The 16,646-nt window shown below is 55.1% G+C and overlaps 6 protein-coding genes across 6 annotated transcripts; 3 read left to right on the top strand and 3 right to left on the bottom strand.

Annotated features, from left to right (window-relative positions):
• Positions 1-98: 98 nt before the first annotated feature.
• F5Z01DRAFT_538100 (anaphase-promoting complex subunit 11) lies at positions 99-835 on the bottom strand. Its single transcript, XM_046260512.1, has 3 exons — positions 397-835; positions 308-339; positions 99-257 (listed from the first exon to the last, which is right to left on the bottom strand). Exons 1-3 carry the CDS (start codon positions 536-538, stop codon positions 138-140), a joined length of 294 nt encoding a protein of 97 aa, XP_046120015.1. The 5' UTR covers positions 539-835; the 3' UTR covers positions 99-137.
• Positions 686-2,268, top strand: F5Z01DRAFT_538009 (Rhodanese-like domain-containing protein). The gene is made up of 2 exons (XM_046260510.1): positions 686-1,962; positions 2,026-2,268. The coding sequence occupies exons 1-2, from the start codon at positions 989-991 to the stop codon at positions 2,078-2,080; spliced, it is 1,029 nt and encodes a 342-aa protein (XP_046120014.1). The 5' UTR covers positions 686-988; the 3' UTR covers positions 2,081-2,268.
• A 427-nt stretch (positions 2,269-2,695) lies between these two features.
• On the top strand, positions 2,696-3,472 carry F5Z01DRAFT_604467 (40S ribosomal protein S2; the record flags this gene model as incomplete). Its single annotated transcript, XM_046260764.1, has 2 exons — positions 2,696-3,169; positions 3,218-3,472. Coding segments are annotated over 2 exons (729 nt in total), but the record flags the coding sequence as incomplete, so codon positions are not given.
• Positions 3,473-3,894: 422 nt separating this feature from the next.
• On the bottom strand, positions 3,895-7,758 carry F5Z01DRAFT_698962 (uncharacterized protein; the record flags this gene model as incomplete). The annotated part of the gene is made up of 6 exons (XM_046266370.1): positions 3,895-4,198; positions 4,259-5,408; positions 5,483-7,293; positions 7,351-7,418; positions 7,468-7,509; positions 7,571-7,758. The coding sequence occupies 6 exons, from the start codon at positions 7,756-7,758 to the stop codon at positions 3,948-3,950; spliced, it is 3,510 nt and encodes a 1,169-aa protein (XP_046120012.1). The 3' UTR covers positions 3,895-3,947.
• A 1,951-nt stretch (positions 7,759-9,709) lies between these two features.
• On the bottom strand, positions 9,710-11,406 carry F5Z01DRAFT_537767 (cyclin-like protein). The gene has a single exon (XM_046260508.1). It carries the CDS (start codon positions 11,054-11,056, stop codon positions 9,878-9,880), a length of 1,179 nt encoding a protein of 392 aa, XP_046120011.1. The 5' UTR covers positions 11,057-11,406; the 3' UTR covers positions 9,710-9,877.
• A 2,256-nt stretch (positions 11,407-13,662) lies between these two features.
• On the top strand, positions 13,663-14,652 carry F5Z01DRAFT_537987 (uncharacterized protein). The gene is made up of 2 exons (XM_046260509.1): positions 13,663-13,708; positions 13,776-14,652. The coding sequence occupies exon 2, from the start codon at positions 13,791-13,793 to the stop codon at positions 14,430-14,432; it is 642 nt and encodes a 213-aa protein (XP_046120010.1). The 5' UTR covers positions 13,663-13,708; positions 13,776-13,790; the 3' UTR covers positions 14,433-14,652.
• The last annotated feature ends 1,994 nt before the right edge of the window (positions 14,653-16,646 follow it).

The raw sequence follows: 16,646 nt of genomic DNA, 5'->3' as shown, positions 1-16,646 counted from the left end.
GGGTACTTTCGGATGTAAAGCTGTTGGGTCAGAATATGTTGGATCGAGTACCATGTTGGAGAGCTCGGAGTGACCAAGCTGGTAGGCTCAGTCAACGTGCTCAGTGCCTTCAGCGTGCTGGCCGACCCATTCGAAGGCTACATGGTTAGCATGTAGTCTAGATACACCGTGGGAGGTGTCCAGGGGGGCTTACTCTGGCGGCACATGGGACACTGTCCCTTGGCAGACTCCTGTTTGATCCATTCCATAATGCAATGCTGCGATAGTCAGATACCATATAATGATACAAGAGACTTTTGAGGGTTACCATGTGGAAATTGTGGCCGCATTTGCCAGAGACTGATCACAACAGTTTAGCATTTGCACGGCACCATGTAAACAAATGAGTGTACTCACGGAGGCTGCAGTCGTCGCCAGGATATTTACACGTAGGGCATGTGCCGTCGAAATGGACCTGGCAGATACCGCAGACGTCGTCCTCGGATATGTCCCATTGCCAGGTGGCGACCGCGCTCCATTTCTTGATCGTGACTCTCATGGCGGCTACTGTCGCGTGGTTGAAAGGGTGTGACCGTGTGAGAGGATGGGAGATGTTGGTTTGTGACGGACTCTCCAAAACCCAAAAGTCCGAAATCCGTCATTGCTTGCTGGTGGGTGGTGGTCCAAGCTTCTCCCCCGCATGAGCGGCTCCGTCAGAAGCTCGTGGCTGGGACTGCAGTCGACCGACTGGAATTCCGAATCCTTATCAGCAGCAGTTCTGCCACATGCAGTTCATGCACACCTGCAAGGCAGCTTCCAGCGATCTCTCATCCGCGAGAACCTTCTCCCACCGTTGCAATTGGCCGCGTGAACCAGATGACCGCCTCGCGAATAGCTCTCTATCTACGATAGCTGCACCTCAGACAGCTAGACTAGTAGGTAGACCTGATCCCGTCCGGGGATCGCGGGTCTTCTACCTTACCCGAGCAGCAGCATCACCGTCCACAGGATGGCCACGCTCTTCGCCTTTGCGCGGCAGCCAATGCGCGCCGGCACGCCTCGCTTCAGCTCCATGACAGCACGAGCAACGGCCTTTGTCGCGCGCCGCCACTTCTCCAACTACGTCGTCACCCCGACAGAGCTTCACGAGGCGATCCGCAAGAACCCGCCCAGCAAGATCAGCACCGACCCGCGCACGATCCCCGTCTGCGCCTCCTGGTTTCTCCCCAACGATGGCCGCACGGGCATCCAGACGTACCGGGAGCAGCGCATCCCCAAGGCGCGCTTCTTCGACCTCGACAAGGTCATTGACAAGCACAGCCCGTACCCGCACATGCTCCCCGATGCCAAGACGTTTGCATTGACCATGAGCGAGCTCGGCATCCGCAAGGACGACGTGATCGTCGTCTACGACACAAAGGAGCTCGGCATCTTCAGCGCGCCCCGCGCCGCTTGGACGATGAGGCTGTTTGGTCATCCGCGGGTGCACATCCTCGACAACTTCAAGCAGTGGGTCGAGCAGGGCCTGCCCACCGAGTCCGGGGAGCTCTACACTGTCGAGTGCAGCCAGTACCAGATCCCCAAGGAGGACGAGATTGCCCATGGCAAGGTTGCGAGCTACGAGGATGTCCGAGAGATTACGTACGACTATAACAAGGAAGGCGCAGAAGGTATCCAGATTCTTGACGCCAGGTCAGCCGGGCGCTTTGCCGGCACCGCCCCAGAACCCCGTGAGGGCTTGTCCTCGGGGCACATGCCTGGCGCCATCAACATCCCGTTTAACGAGCTGCTCGACGCCGAGACCAAGACGTTCAAGTCGCCCGAGGAATTGAAGAAGTACTTTGCGGCCAAGGGCGTCGACCCTGAGAAGCCTGTGGTCTCGAGCTGCGGTACGGGTGTCACGGCGTGTGTGGTCGACACGGGCCTGGAGATTGCAGGCTATGGCAGCCCCAAAGCGCGCAAGGTGTACGATGGTAGCTGGACGTAAGTGCTTGACTCCCCTGAAGTTGCCTTCGGTATGACATCTCATTGACTGACTGTGACTAGCGAATGGGCTCAGCGGGTTCGTCCGTCGGACAACCTCATCATCAAGGATCAATGAGTGAAGGGAGGAGGACATGATACCACCATTTGACTTTGTCTCTGCATTGCCACTTCTGCATCACACTACTTGCTACTATCTTACGCCACTCACCCTTTTTGTACATCAGTCTGTCTTGTCTGTCTGGTCGCTTCGAGTACGTGTCTTGGGGGTTGCCCCATTTCTGCTTACGCGTGGTACTACGAATCAACGGGTCTGGTAATGGATGGGCAGGTTAGCATAGCATATCAACTACCTTTTTTCTATTTGATTTAGGCATTCTTCGTCTAGACATACAAGTACAATGAATTAATAGACGCGGCTCACCGAGACATACACCGCGTCCCAAACCAGCCTAGCGCTGCTGTCACGCTGACTCACCGAAATCACCACCTCATGACTAAGCACATCCCACCACAAATCTTAGGGCTGGCGCAACCCCAAAATTCACCACCATCGCGAAACCGCCCCACTATCGAGAAAGTTCATCCAGGCAGCCCACGACGACCAGCAACACCAACTTCGCCCACCCAACCCCCCTCGACCGACCGACCAACAACAACAACTTCTCTCGACGACACAATGGCTGACCGTGGTCCTTCTGAGCGTGGTGCTCGCGGTGGGGGTTTCGGCTCCCGCGGTGGTGACCGCGGCCGTGGTCGTGGACGTGGCCGTGGCCGTCGCGGCGGCAAGAACGAGGAGAAGGAGTGGCAGCCCGTCACCAAGCTCGGCCGTCTCGTCAAGGCCGGCAAGATCACCAGCATGGAGGAGATCTACCTGCACTCCCTCCCCATCAAGGAGTACCAGATTGTCGACAACTTCCTGCCCAAGCTCAAGGACGAGGTCATGAAGATCAAGCCCGTCCAGAAGCAGACCCGTGCCGGTCAGCGCACCCGCTTCAAGGCCGTCGTCATCATCGGTGACTCCGAGGGCCACGTCGGTCTCGGCATCAAGACCTCCAAGGAGGTTGCCACCGCCATCCGCGCCGCCATCATCATCGCCAAGCTGAGCGTCATCCCCGTCCGTCGTGGCTACTGGGGTACCAACCTTGGTGCTCCTCACTCTCTGCCCTGCAAGCAGTCTGGCAAGTGCGGTTCCGTCACCGTCCGCGTATGTACACCCTGGAAGACAAGAAAAACACAAAACTAACGTGCCCAGATGATCCCCGCCCCCCGTGGTACCGGTCTCGTTGCCTCCCCCGCTGTCAAGCGCTTCCTCCAGCTCGCCGGTGTCGAGGACGCCTACACCTCGTCCGCCGGCTCCACCAAGACCCTCGAGAACACCCTCAAGGCCGTCTTCGTCGCCGTCACCAACACCTACGGCTTCCTCACCCCCAACCTCTGGAAGGAGACCAAGCTCACGCCCAGCCCGCTCGAGGAGTTTGCCGACACCCTGCGCGCTCAGCAGAAGCGTTACTAGACGAAGACTAGACTGGGGGCCCGCGGGTGTGCGTTGGGTCCTACCTTTAACGAGAGCATACAAAAATTACTTCCCCTTTGTCGACCCTTCTTCACGGTTTTTGTGTTTTTGCGTCAGGACGTTGGGTCTGGGGCTATGAAATTTACGGCTATGGTCTGAAATGAACACAAATTCTTCCATCCTCATCCCTACTCGTGCTGCGTATGTTGGGTTTTAAGGTGATGTGCTGCGCTGCTGAATATTGTGCCGGCGTCGTATCCCGCAATGTCATCTACCAACAACAGTGTGAGAGTCAGCAAGGGGGCTCTCCGTATATCCGCTTGTGGTTTACACTTGGCGACTTCCTTTCCTGATAACGACTGATTTGTATGCTGACGGCCCACAGCTCCCTACAAATTCCTTATATTCTCCGCCATCTACAGTACAAGTACACAAGACGCTCATCATTGCCTCCGCACACTCGCTTCCATCACTCCTCATCTCGAGACGACCTTCTCGGGGGATCTCTAATCTCGACCACCGAAGTGCCGCCAAACCCAACGCTGGATCGACGTTTCTTCTTCTTGGGCGGCTCCTCTTGAACACGCGCCACAACCTTTGGAAGATACTTGGGACTCGGTAGACGCACACGATCGTCTTCCGGGTCGTCGTCTCTCTTACGCTTCAGCCCTACCATGACGGCAAACCTGTAGATGAACGTAGGTGCAGGTGGATCGGCGCCTTGTCCTTGGGTTAGCAGCTTGCTCTCGAGAGTAGGATTTAACACACGAGAAGACTCACCACCTCTCTTCAGTCTCTGCTCAATGGCCCTTTGATCGCGAGGCGTGGCGCCAACAAGAGGCCTGCCCCTGTGGAGGGTGCGTCCAGTCTTTTGCTTCTCCACCACCCTCGCCAGAGGAACATACATGTCGCGGTGAAGCTTGCCGTGTCGGTCCCAGCGCTCCTCGACAACCCAGTCTTCGTCTTCCAGGTCGTACCCCATGCCCGGCCAGTTCTTGTAGGTCGGCTTGGATAGCACACTGCTCCTGGGCACGCCCCTCGGCGTAGCGTCTTCTAGGCGACTTTGAGGACGGACTACTTCCTTTCCCTTGCCTTTGTCCTTCTGATCAGTTGAATGCAGAGTCATGCTATCTGTGGGAGTTGCGAGATCATCACCGCCCCTGCTTTCCAGCTTGCCATTCTGCCTAGCGCGGCGATCAAGAGCAAAGTAGTTGGGCATCTTGCCGTTCTCGACGGTACCGAACGACCAGATAGTGTCCTTGAGCGCGACAGTCGCCTCGTCGTCTTGCCCTGCCTCATTCTTTCGGAACTCGGGCGGGTCGTTGCGACACAGCTCGTCAATGAGCCCCTTTCGGACGATAACATAGGCCTGGTGCTCACCCTCATCGCAGTAGTCCGCCGTATCCCACTTCTTCCTGAACTTACCCGATTCGGCCTTCCTCACGACGTCCTTGAATAGAGGAACGACGAGCTGATCCCCGTGGCCAGGATGCCTGTATTGGAGCCATGTATGCCCGAGGCATTCCACGTCCCAGAGTGTGGCAGTGTACGCGGCGGACCCCACGTTGCGACGGATACGTTCGGGATCTCCGAGGAGGACCAGGTTGGCTTCGTGCTGCGTCCTCAATCTGCGGAGGGTCAGACCCATGCGGTAGGCCAAGCAGGTATAGAATCCCGTCGTTCGCTCAGTGGCCTCGGCAGGCTGGCCTCGCTTGATCTCGGGGACAGAACGGAGCATGTCCTTCGAGGGGATGAACTGGAGGTACTCGGTGTCTGGTTCGTCGTCATTGCGTACATCATGTTGTGCGGATGAAGTGGCACTTGACTGAGCGTTCTTTACTGGAGCAAACCATCGTATCGCGTCGAGAGCAAACAGCTGGGGAGCCTTGCAGTAGTGGGGATCCCTACTGGTCACGCCCTTTTCTGTCTGCTGCGAGGCCATCATGTTAGTTCCGATGCTGGGTCGGTGTGATCATCAAATGGCCAGGGATACACTCACAGTACGAGACCCATGCCTTCTGCTATCTCAAGATAGTTGGCAACCTCCTCCTCAGTGAAGAACGCCTTCTTCACATCGCTTTCGGCAAGTTCTCCCTCAGACTCGCATTCATCGTTGACAAACAGCTGGATCAGCTGGCGGCTGCGAGGATGCGGCCCGAGTCTGAACTTTGGATCATGACAGTCAATCATCGCTTGTATCTTCCGCATGAAGGCTTTGCCCTTGGTGTCCAACCCGCAAGTGTCTCTGGCCGGTACCTCTGGAAGGTCAGTGGAGAAGAACTCCAGCCATTCAACTTCCGCCGGTCGAATGTCCACCAAGGTTTGCGGCTGGAAGAGAGCAGGAATGGGTAAGGAAGGATTCATAAACTCGTCGAGGCGGAAGCGCATGGCCTTTCTTTGCGCATTGGAAGGATCAGTACCCAGGAGACCATCATCGATAGCCAAGGCCATGGTGGTGAAGCGACGGGTATCATCCTCGCTCACGGCCAGGGACAAAGTGTGAACGAACTCGCGCTTCACTGACTCGAGCTTCTTCAACCGATCCCACACCTGAAGCATGTCCTTGCTCATGCCACTAAGGGGCATGACACCCCAGAAGTTCGCCGGCGGAGGGAGGTCAACGACAGGCCCGTCACGCCTCATGTTCTGCCATACACTACCATAACGGCCACGGGTGAGATCCGCCCACTTGCGTTGATCCCTGTCGAACTGGCTCATTCCCGCGAGGTAGCTGTGACGTCTTCTATCCGGCAGTCTGAAACGCTTCCAAGGGGTGTGCAAAGGAGGGTCGACCACGACAGCATCCGGCTGGACTTGACACTGACGCAGTGGCGGCGGATCAGCAACCGTCACGCCTGCAGCAAGTGCATGGCGGTGGCTCTCGGGGACAGGTTCAGATAGTCGGCTGGGGATCACCTGCGTCTCACACCATCGCCACGCCTGTGCCTTCTCCAGCATGCCTTCCACAACGAGAAGGTCGTCCCACCAGGTCTGCCCCTCGTACTTGGTTCTCAGCCAGACCACGTATCGGCAGATTCGTGCGCACTCTACAGCCCATCTTGCAAAGTTATCCTCGTCTGTGGGCGGCCTCATGTTGAGATAGTTCCTCGCACGGCGAAGGATCGTTGGGGGTGGCATGATGGGCGCCCCCTCGTACTCGAGCAGATGTAGTCTGTCTTGAGGATCAGACGCTTCACGTTGATATCGGAGCTGCCTGCTGCAAACGAGGTTGGTTTTGCCGTGTCGCTGGGCTTGGCTTGTTGGTTTATTTGCCTTCGACTCCTCGACGTCAGCTTCTTCACCTAGGTCCATGTGTGTCAAGTCCCGGGCTTGGCTTCCATGCAAGTTTTCGATCCGGTGCCGAAGGTCCGCGCTGGGGATGTCCTCGTCAGAGACAGGACCGACTTCGGCGTGGGACTTGGTCGTAGAAGCCTCACGCGCGTCTTGTGCGCTGGACTCGTCTAGTTCCGCGTCTGAGCAGTCCGCCATGATAGGGGAGGCTGCCTCAGCCTCTGACCCGTCGTCTGTCATTTCGAAGCTGATGACAGGAGCTCTTCGAGTCACTTCTGGCTCTAAACTTCCGTCGGTCATTGTGAAGCTGATTACTGGAGCTTTGCGAGCCCCCTCCAACTCCGAATCGTCGTCGGTCATTGCGAGGTTGACAATGGGGGCTTTATGAGCCGTCTCGCTCTGTGTCCAATCTTCACACTGAATCGTCTCGGTTGGCTTGGAATCGGATGTCAAGGGCGGTACGTCAAAGTTCGTTGGCGGTTCTGGGCTCTGGTTTTGGTCTGTGGACTGCGGCCAGTCCCAAGCTGATATCGTGTCAGTATCTAGCTCGCCCAGCAGAGACTACCCAGTCAGTGACTCACTTGGCCGATAGTAGTCATTGTTGTCTGTTACTCCAGATCCAACAGTTTGACCTCCAGGCTCGGTGCCGCTCCATGAACTCTGTCGTGTTTTCAAGGGAGGAGCTGCTCTAGACGCACGCTTGCGACTTGTTCTTCTCGAGGTACGACGTTGTTCGGATGCTACGCAAACATGGTTATCAGTATAGGGTCACTGGCTGCATTCGATGCACATTAGGCGTACTGTTTTCTCCTGAGCTCGCCGCCTGGGTACTCGTTCGTGTTCTTGCCATGATGCGTTGATCCGTCGAAGATGGTGAGCCAAGCGGAACGCTCCTGTGTGTCTGCCCAGATAATCTGGTTCGGGCAAGTTCTTGCGGAGATGAACGCAAGATACCTGATGGGAGATTTACGCAAAACGAGCGCCTTCATCTTCAATGGACAACAGCTCGCCTTATGAGTTATAGCATCAGCTTTGTGTAGAGCTCATCAACCTTAACGCTCGACCCTCTCGAGGGTCCGCCCGTCCATCTCAATGGGTGACGGAAATGGCTGCATGCAAAACAAAGACGATAATTTCAGGCCGTGCGCAGCTGATTGAAGCCCTCGTTGGCGCATGGTATAACTCTTTGTTGTTTAGTACCTACATGTAGTAGCGTATAACTGAGGTGGGCTGTCTGCCAACAGTGAAGGTATGCCATGAACTCGTAGCTACAGACTCTGGTGTTGTAAGAAGACTCGTAGCGAGCTGTCCGTCTGAACGTTGTGAATATTTGACCGTTTTCGCGAGTCTGGTGCTCCTCGATCCTCTCCGCCCCGTCCAAAGCGTGAGAGTCACGCCTCCTGAAACCACCACGGCACCTCGCTACGCCGCAGAAACAAATCGCAAAGACTCACACTTGATATCGAGTCACGGGAGAATCAGTGACTTATGTGAATCCCGCTTCTCGGGTCGTGCTCACGCCTGCATCACATTTGAATCCTCGATCCACGTTGCATGTACGTGTACGGAGTACGCATTCAACTTTGCGCATAATCAAGCCAAGAGGGGATGAACAGAATAAGCCGACTTCACCATCTCTGTCTTCGCCAATCACCCCCTCCAAGAAGCACATCATATGAAGAAACCAAGGGCATACATAGCAGGTGCTACTTTGCACTTTTGTTCGGCTGTTCCGACATGTACAGGAAAACCCCTTGCGCTGACACAGACCACAGGGTAGTCTGCCCCCTCTCCCTCCTTGATGCACAGACCATCAAACTCGCCAACCCCTTCATACCAACGCTGCGCTGCCCTTCCGCCACGCTGACGCGTTTCCATGAATTGCATTCAATGGATCTTTGTCAAATTTCCAAGCCGCAAACCTCACCCTCGTGCTGTCTACGCTTGCATGCCTGTCAGTTCGAAAATAGTCCGTATGGAGGCAAGACTTCATAACCGCACCAGTAGTGCCTAACAGCAGCAGCCCCTTGGCCCCCCCTTGCTCATGCTCGATTATCCGATATCGTATTTATGCTTTGCACCACAATGGAGTCGCCCAGCGCTAAGAGTGGGAGGCAATTTCGCATTGTCTTGAGCGCCGCGGCCCCATCAAGGCTCCAATCTCGGCAGCCCCATTGAGGCTGTTGGTCACGCCTCGGACAGACAGCATTGGCAGAGCAACATGGGCCAGTCTGTTGCAGGATGGGGAATTCTCGCAAAAGTCCATAGATATCACAAGGAATGCACAGGAAATGATTGTACGAGATATAATGTTTGAGATTGTGCCTCTGTATACCTCTGAACATCTACCTATACACAGTGTATGCGAGATTGGTAGATCGAGAAACCGAGGTTGCCAGCCTCCAGTGTCTGCACGCTTCGCAGGTACAGGCTTCCTGGATGTCCGCCAGCTCCCTCCTTGACGGCCATCTAAACCCCGAACCTCCTCCGTAGAAGAAGCATATTAATTATCCCATCCGCCACATAGTTGAGGCGTCTGAGTAGTGAATATCAAAAGGCTCATCCGGGCGTCTGCGGAACAACATTGCAGAAACGCAGCTCGGTTGGTGCTGGCTTGAGCCACAGGTGAGAGAGACCATCTCTGCATCGCGAGTAGAAAGCCACAATGCTTCCGCAGGGGAATGCTGCGGTCCGGTATCGTCCTTTCCCGTCCTTGCCTCTCTCGGGCATCGGTGCCTGATTGCAATCTTGGTGGTATCTCCTCCTCGCCATATGCAGCTTGGCGTGACATGGGAAACCTCCTCTGCATGCGTCTATTTCGTTCCGGAAAAAAACAACTTTTTTTTGCTCGTCCGCAGTAAAAGAAAATAGGGGTATGATTCAAGATCCCACTCTTTTTTTGGGTGCAGTAGACGTGCTTGATGACTTGTTTGTTGCGCAGTAAACAATGACAAGGTTGGGTGGACAAATATGAAAAAAAGAAGTAAACGCAGTCGCTAAATGCCATGACGTAAAAAACAAGATCTTTCGGTTTCCTCCCCTGTGGCTGCTATCAGGAGCGGCGAGACGGATGGCCACGGGTGACGATCATCCTGATGGCGGCCCGGCTTAAGGGTTCAAGTATTGCGTGTTGTGTTGATGCGAATACGAGTATTGGTCAAGTCGGTTGTGTGATGACGGCGTGATGGGGTATCGTTGTGATTGTTGTTGCGCCAGGGGATTCGACGACGACCCTTGACCATTGAAGTAGTGGCTGTCCGGTGTGATAGGCGGCGTCAGATAGCCATCGAAGCCCATTGTAGCACCGTGGCCCTTCTGAGGCGTGGCGAGCAGATCGTTCCTGGCCGGCTCGGCTGGTGGTGTTGGGGGCTCGGCGTTGCTCTGAGCCAGGGCAGCCTGCTGTGCCATGAAGTCGGCCAGCTGCTGGGAGACCTTGGACGTATGCGACGTCGCGTACTTGCGGGCCAATGTCGTTGATGGCAGGTGGAGGTGATGGGAGAGGCTCAGGAGAGTTGTCTGCTCCGAGTTGTTCCACTCTCCATCGGTGACCTCCGGGCGGCCGAGAACAGCGCGAGCCAGGGCGAGGGAGGAGCGCGCCATGGTCGAAGGCTTCACCGAGACGAAGTCGCGGTGATAGAGCGCGATCTCGCTCATGTAGGCAGCCATGTGCTCCACCTCGCGGTCATCGTGCTCCTCGGCCACCATCAGTGACGAGAAGAAGTCCACAGTCGGGTGCCCAATCGACCAGTCGAGAGTGTTGAGAACGTGCATTTCCATTTGGGCGAACATGCCGGCGTCGTAGAGGCCGCAGCACATGTTGTTCAGCTCCTGGATCTGGGGTACACGGTCCTTCTTGTCACCGTACTTGGCCGCGATGAGGAGTGCTGCACAACCGACGAGCTGGTAGTGCTGCTTATACACCACACGCTTGGCACAGTAACGATCGAGAAGGTTGACGGTCAGGAACAGTGTCTCGGGCAGGAGGGCAAAGGCAGCGTGGGCCTCGACGAGGAAGTCGATGAGGTACGGGCGCATGAACCACTGAATCTCGCGTTGCAGATCGATGAGAGCGACGTCGGGCAAGGTCTCGTCCTCCATCCGCCTGACATGTCCCATAATGTCCTCCAAGTACTCGTCAGCCGCTAGTCGTGAAAGCTCATTGGCGATGAGCTCCTGTTTCCGGCGGGCGATGAGCTTGGCAGCTTCGCGCGGCGTGATGTGTGAGAGAGGCATGTCGTCGTTCTCCACGAAGAAAGTGGTGTCCGGCTGTGAGCGAGAGTAAGCCATTGTGACTGATGGCTATCGGTGTTGGGGCGAGGTGAGGTGAGGAGTTGTGAAGTAGGTTGCCTGGTCAGGTCGAAAGAATGACAGATAAGTTCCCCAGGAATCTTGGGTCGGAGGCTGAGTTGTAGTTGAAAGAGTGTCGAGCTCGGGCCGTGTTGCAGAAGTAGTGAAGCGGGCCTGAGGTATTAAGTGATTAAGATATTAATGAATGAGTGTGGGTGAATGTCAAGGAGAAAGGAGTGACTGTGGCTGGTATCGAAGCCAAGAACATGGAATCCAAGCGGCCTAGTTGAAGGGGCTCGAACAAGGGGTCGTGGCTCGAGGCGATGAAGCTGGAACCGGTTTGAGGAAAGGGCTCTAAGAAAATGAACAGATTAGCCTTGAATTCTTCGACATCTGTCAGTATTGTGGCACTGAGACAGGCCAGCTTGACAACAGGCACCAAGCCGAAGGCTGCTTGGAGACTCGCCAGGAGAATAGCTGGATAGGGAATCTTTATCGGGCCCTCTGTGCTCCCTTGTTCCATGGGGTGTGCGGGATGGACAATGGTGCAAAATGATTGGAGAGGACGGATGGTGGAAATATCTTACATCCACAAATGCTGGCGTCGAGGATGGACGGGAGGGCTGGACAGAAGTGAGACAGGTCTTGGTGTGCTAGCAGGAGCAACGAGCTAACGTGTCCCACTGAAGCAAATCCAAGGAATCGAATCACCGCGGTGGTGGAGGCGAGGATCGAGGAGCAGCGAGCGAGTCGGTATGCAACCTGCGCGTTCCAAATTAGAATCCATTTCTTCTTGTTCAAAGCCATGTCCCGAGTGCCTAATTGGGGAAACAGGATCCCCGAGGCAAAGACAGAACGTGGACCACATACCTCTTCAGTTTCCACTAAAAGCCTCTGGCAAATACTGTCGCCGAGTGAGGACCGAGGAGTCTGTCGACAATGATGTTCATCCGTCAACGTCAAACCCAAGTGACAGGACTAGTGATGATACACAGCAGCCTGGTATCAAAGCCAGCAACCGTCGACTTCAATGTGCCTTGATTCGTGATAGAAATCGTCTCGGAATGAGCGACCGATCGTTGTCTTGCCGAGGATAGACTCGTGGCGGGAAGGTGTCGAAGGGCGAGTCGAAAATGTATTCGGAGAGTGAGGTGTGGAGATTGGTCTTGGATGAGGAATTCCTCAATTAGGGTCGAGGAGCTCAAAGATAAAAAGAGATGCAGGCACAGATATTGGCTACCAATGCTTTGCAACTCAATTATTATGCCTTGGTCGTGCGAGGGCAAAAAAAAGATGGGCAAGCTAGCGTGGTCTTAGGGGACTGGCAAAAAAGTGAATCACTTGTGATGCTGGTCTTCCCTTTCAAGCTGAGATCCCCCTTTTGATATCACGACAGACTGCCGGCGAGGTGAGAGAAGGATGATGGATCAATCCTTTTCTTTTTCTTCTGCTCCGTCTCGAAGCTTTCTCGTTGTCCTATCCTGATAGGGCTGAGGATTGTTGCGTGCTGAGCTGGTCAGTGGCTGCTCTCGACAGTTGCGTAAAGCGACCGGAAGAGACACGAGTGACTGGGCCAGGGCAGGGCGAAGCTCTAGCGTTCCTAATTAAAGGAAAACGAATGGACAGGAGAGAAAGAGGGACGGGGAGGAGAGGAAGAAGGGGGAGGAGAGGTGAGGGAGAGAGGTTGATTAGGAGAGGTGAAGAGGAGGTGGACGGAGGAGAGGAGCAGCGAGCCAGGAAGGAGTGGATGAGAGGGCCTCTCGATGGTTTTGAGGAGCTGGTGGATGGATGCACCTCATTCGCATCGACGCACCGCACCAGAGCAGACGGGACCGACCAGGAGCTGGGTTCCTTCCTTCCTTCCTCGCACCGCACTGCACTGTAGTGGGCTGGCCTCACCTCGCTGCAGCGCCTGTCGCAGCGCCCTTACAGCGGTCCAGCGCTCTGAGTGGTCCGAAGCTGGTGAGCGGGAAGGCTAGGTGCCACGGCGCTGATTGGCTCAACGCCAGCCAGAGCTTCTGGCAGTCCTGCTCCTGCCTTGCTGCTGTGCTTCCATCCGGGGGTGTGGGAGAGTGTGATGCGCGAGGGGTGAGATCAGTCGGCTTGGACTGGCAACTGGAGACAGGACGGTAGGAGGCTGGGAGTGCTTTTTCCCTCCTTCACTTTGCTCACTCCCCCAAAGCATCGTGCTTCTCATGTGCCTCTGTATCCCAATTGACAAGCTCGAGTGTATTCGCATGATTTGACCAAGCTCAGAGTGGAAAGCATCAACTCACATTGACTCAGGCACAGCTCGCTCAAACGCCTGTTTGTCTCGGCTGACGAGATTGACGTCGGCAGGGATAGCGCGCTGTGCTGCAGCGCCGAGAGAAGGTGGCTCGCAAGTTCAGGCGTTCCGTAGTCGCCGCTGGTGTGATGATTGTGCAGTACAAGTATTAATTGATTGTTTAATAGTGGGCTTGGTCGGGATGGGCGAAGAGCGTCGAGCTGCTCCGTTTTCTTTGTGCTGAATTATGCTTGCACCAACAATTGTACTGTAATTATTACGGCAACGAGGCAGGTCGATCGAGGTGAGCATCACCTTTCAGCTCTCCGTCATTGGAGAACGAGTAGCTGCCATGGTCTATATACTAATTTGGTGAGTAGGTACCAGTGAGACTCTCCGCCTCCGCGACGAGAAGGTCTGTTTATTTATCAAGTCCTCTGCCATCGCTACAAGTACTCTGTGATCATCATGTCCAAAAACAGGGCCATGCCTGGAGGCCGTGAGGCCAAGCCAAGTAAAGTGGCCCGCCACGGCGATTGGCTGCATATTCGAATTTCATCTGTGCTACCGTCCAGGTGTTGCAATGATGGCATTGCGGACGTTATGAATCGGACTCAATTGGTTATGAACGCTGACATGATGATCAACACACGACCAGGCACGCCCCAGCTTCCTCCTGTCTTGAACGACATGCGACCAGCCAGCCAGCACTGTATGGGGACTGGACGCTCCGCTGGCGCTGCAATCATCCGCCAGCAGTTGACAAAGGCCTGCCTTCCTCACCAGCAACACTGGACCGACAATCATCAAGCTGGAGTCGCAGGCTTGTTGCAGCGCATCTCCACCTCCGCAAACTCAGGTCGCAGACTCGCAGCAGCCGTGCTGACGAACCCTGGCCAGTGGGCTCGGAGCGCTTATGTACCACCCCTGGAAACTGGGCTGGTCGCATCGCTAATATTGACGCAACAAAACGCCAAAGAGACACGCTCCAAGCCTCACGACGCTCACTTTTCGTGTCGTCGCCGCGTTCGAGCTATTTTGACGGTGCCGACTTGGCCGTGTCTTGCCACGGAGACGACGACCGCGCTAGATTACGTAGCAATCCGTTAAACGTTCCCCCGAGGTCTTATGGACATTCATCATTCATCGACTGGAAGTGCACTTACTAGTTGCTTCTGCAAGCTGCTTCCAGCCAAGCGGCCATGTCGGGTAGCTCGTGAGTCGTAGGCTCAGCCCTACAAGAACCGATGCTGTCCAGAAGTTCCAGAACTTCACGTGTCAAAAAGAGATAGTACTGTCAGACGGTCGCCTGAGAATTAACAAATGACCTGTATGCCTGTTTGGGAAGATGCAGCTTGCATCCGACAGGTCGTAAGCGCTTATTGGGCACTGGCTGGGCTTGCGTCCTGATACATACCACCATGTATCGAGCACGTATACTATGGTTGAAACTTCTTGTTAATGCATCTCGTGTCCACCAGAATGTGCCATGAATGATGCTGGACGCGCCACACCAGCCGTACTGTAGGGTTGCGCGGGTTCAAGACAGCATGCGTGTATGAGGCCAGCTATGTGCGCACCTCCGGCTTGGCCTTTCTGTTATCTACAGCGCGATCAAGTCTGACATTGCCACCGCTGCAGCCACCAGGAGTAGTGAGGACAGTGAGATGAGATCAGCGTTGGCCCCCGAGAAGCAATGTTGCGCTGACCAGAACTTGGGGGCTGTAAAGATCCATACGCACTGTACTTGTACGCGAGTTGGAGCCCATCTTGTTGCGCCCATCAGTTGCGAAAATGACTACCGACACGTGGTCGCTCACTCACCCGCTCATCAGTGACCGGTGCCCGCGGGCCGACACACTCATTGAGCGAGCGTTGCTAATACTCCGTACGTATGACCAAAACGCATCAGTACGTAGTACAAAACTGTGGCATCGTGGCGGAGATTGCCTTTGGCACGACATGAGATCTACTGAAACCACTTTACGCGGTCTCTCACGACGACAGGGGTCCATGTACCAATCGGGACGCAGAAACGCGCTCTCAGGCCTTTAGACCCCTGTATTCCTGCCAACGCATCACATCACTCATTCATGTCAGCGGATGGTGGCGTGCGTGGCTTCGTGCTTCAACCTACGTACGCTTGGTGCTGTTTAGTGCTCATCATTAGTCTCGTTATCTGCTGAAAGCTGGGTGCTCCTGGCCCTTTTCAGCCTAGGCCTGCTGTGCGCCTAGGCATAGTGCGAGCTGCACCAACTTTTCGGCCTGCGCTATCCGTCTAGCGCCCCAATATCGAGATGGACATTGAACGGCCTTGAGGACAATTGCCCATCTGGACAGCTCACACGAAGGAACTCCAGGGTCCCCCCCTTCCAAGATCTCTGGATCGCAAGATGGTGTGGTCGTCCATGATTTGGGCCGAGCTTCTCCCAAGATGGCACGCTGGCCGAGCTGGGTGAGATGGTCCAAAGTCTAATGATCGTGACGATGCGGGCTTGGCCAGCGCCTCAATGGGGAACAAAAGGCCAGACCCGACAGAATCTGTACTAGTACTGCATTGGAGTTTCGATGGCCAATTCCTCAATGGTGAGCCTGGACCACTCCCCAGGCAGTCGACTCGTATTTAATTACTGCCGACAGTGATAATGGAATGGAACAGGGTGCAAGCTCAGCCTCAGCTCAGGCGACTGCTCAATAATCACTCCGAATTCGCTCGAGACACGTGTGAAACTCCTCTTCATAGCGCCAGCGTGTCGCGAACAATAATTCTCTGCAGGCCCATGGACGCGACGAGACGACTTCACGTCACGCCCAGGCGTTTATTCCGCCGCTGCCGGCTGCTAGACTAGTAGTAACTTGACACTGCCGAGCAGCAAGCACTGTATGGGGGTAATGGGGGGTCAATGAGTTTGTCGCGAGACTAGTCCTGTCCGCAGCTCAGGTCCACGTATTATGGAGGCAATTCGACACAAAGGTCGGTGACGATGCGTTTTTCTCTTCAACAAGTCCCCTTTCCTTGTGGGCACTGAGAGTGGTGCAGCCGGCAGAGCAGACTGGATCGTCCGCTTCTTTCTCTGCGGCATAATTAATTAATTAATTGCTGGCAGGGGAGCTCATCTTATTGCCCACGTGACATCCCCTATAATTAAGAAACACTTGAAACAGAAACCCTTCTCCATAGTTAAATGTGCATTATAAGTAGTGTATGTGCGGGAGCACAATACTCTCGGCACTGTATCTCCCCTTGGATGCTCACACACGTGCGAATTGATCATAGCGGTGGTTGTGCTGCCGGTCGTGCAGCCAATGAATTGGATTGATGCA

This window comes from Emericellopsis atlantica (assembly GCF_019669845.1).
Source record: "Emericellopsis atlantica unplaced genomic scaffold F5Z01scaffold_8, whole genome shotgun sequence".
NCBI lineage: Eukaryota > Fungi > Ascomycota > Sordariomycetes > Hypocreales > Bionectriaceae > Emericellopsis > Emericellopsis atlantica.
This window is presented reverse-complemented; position numbering and strand designations above follow the sequence as displayed.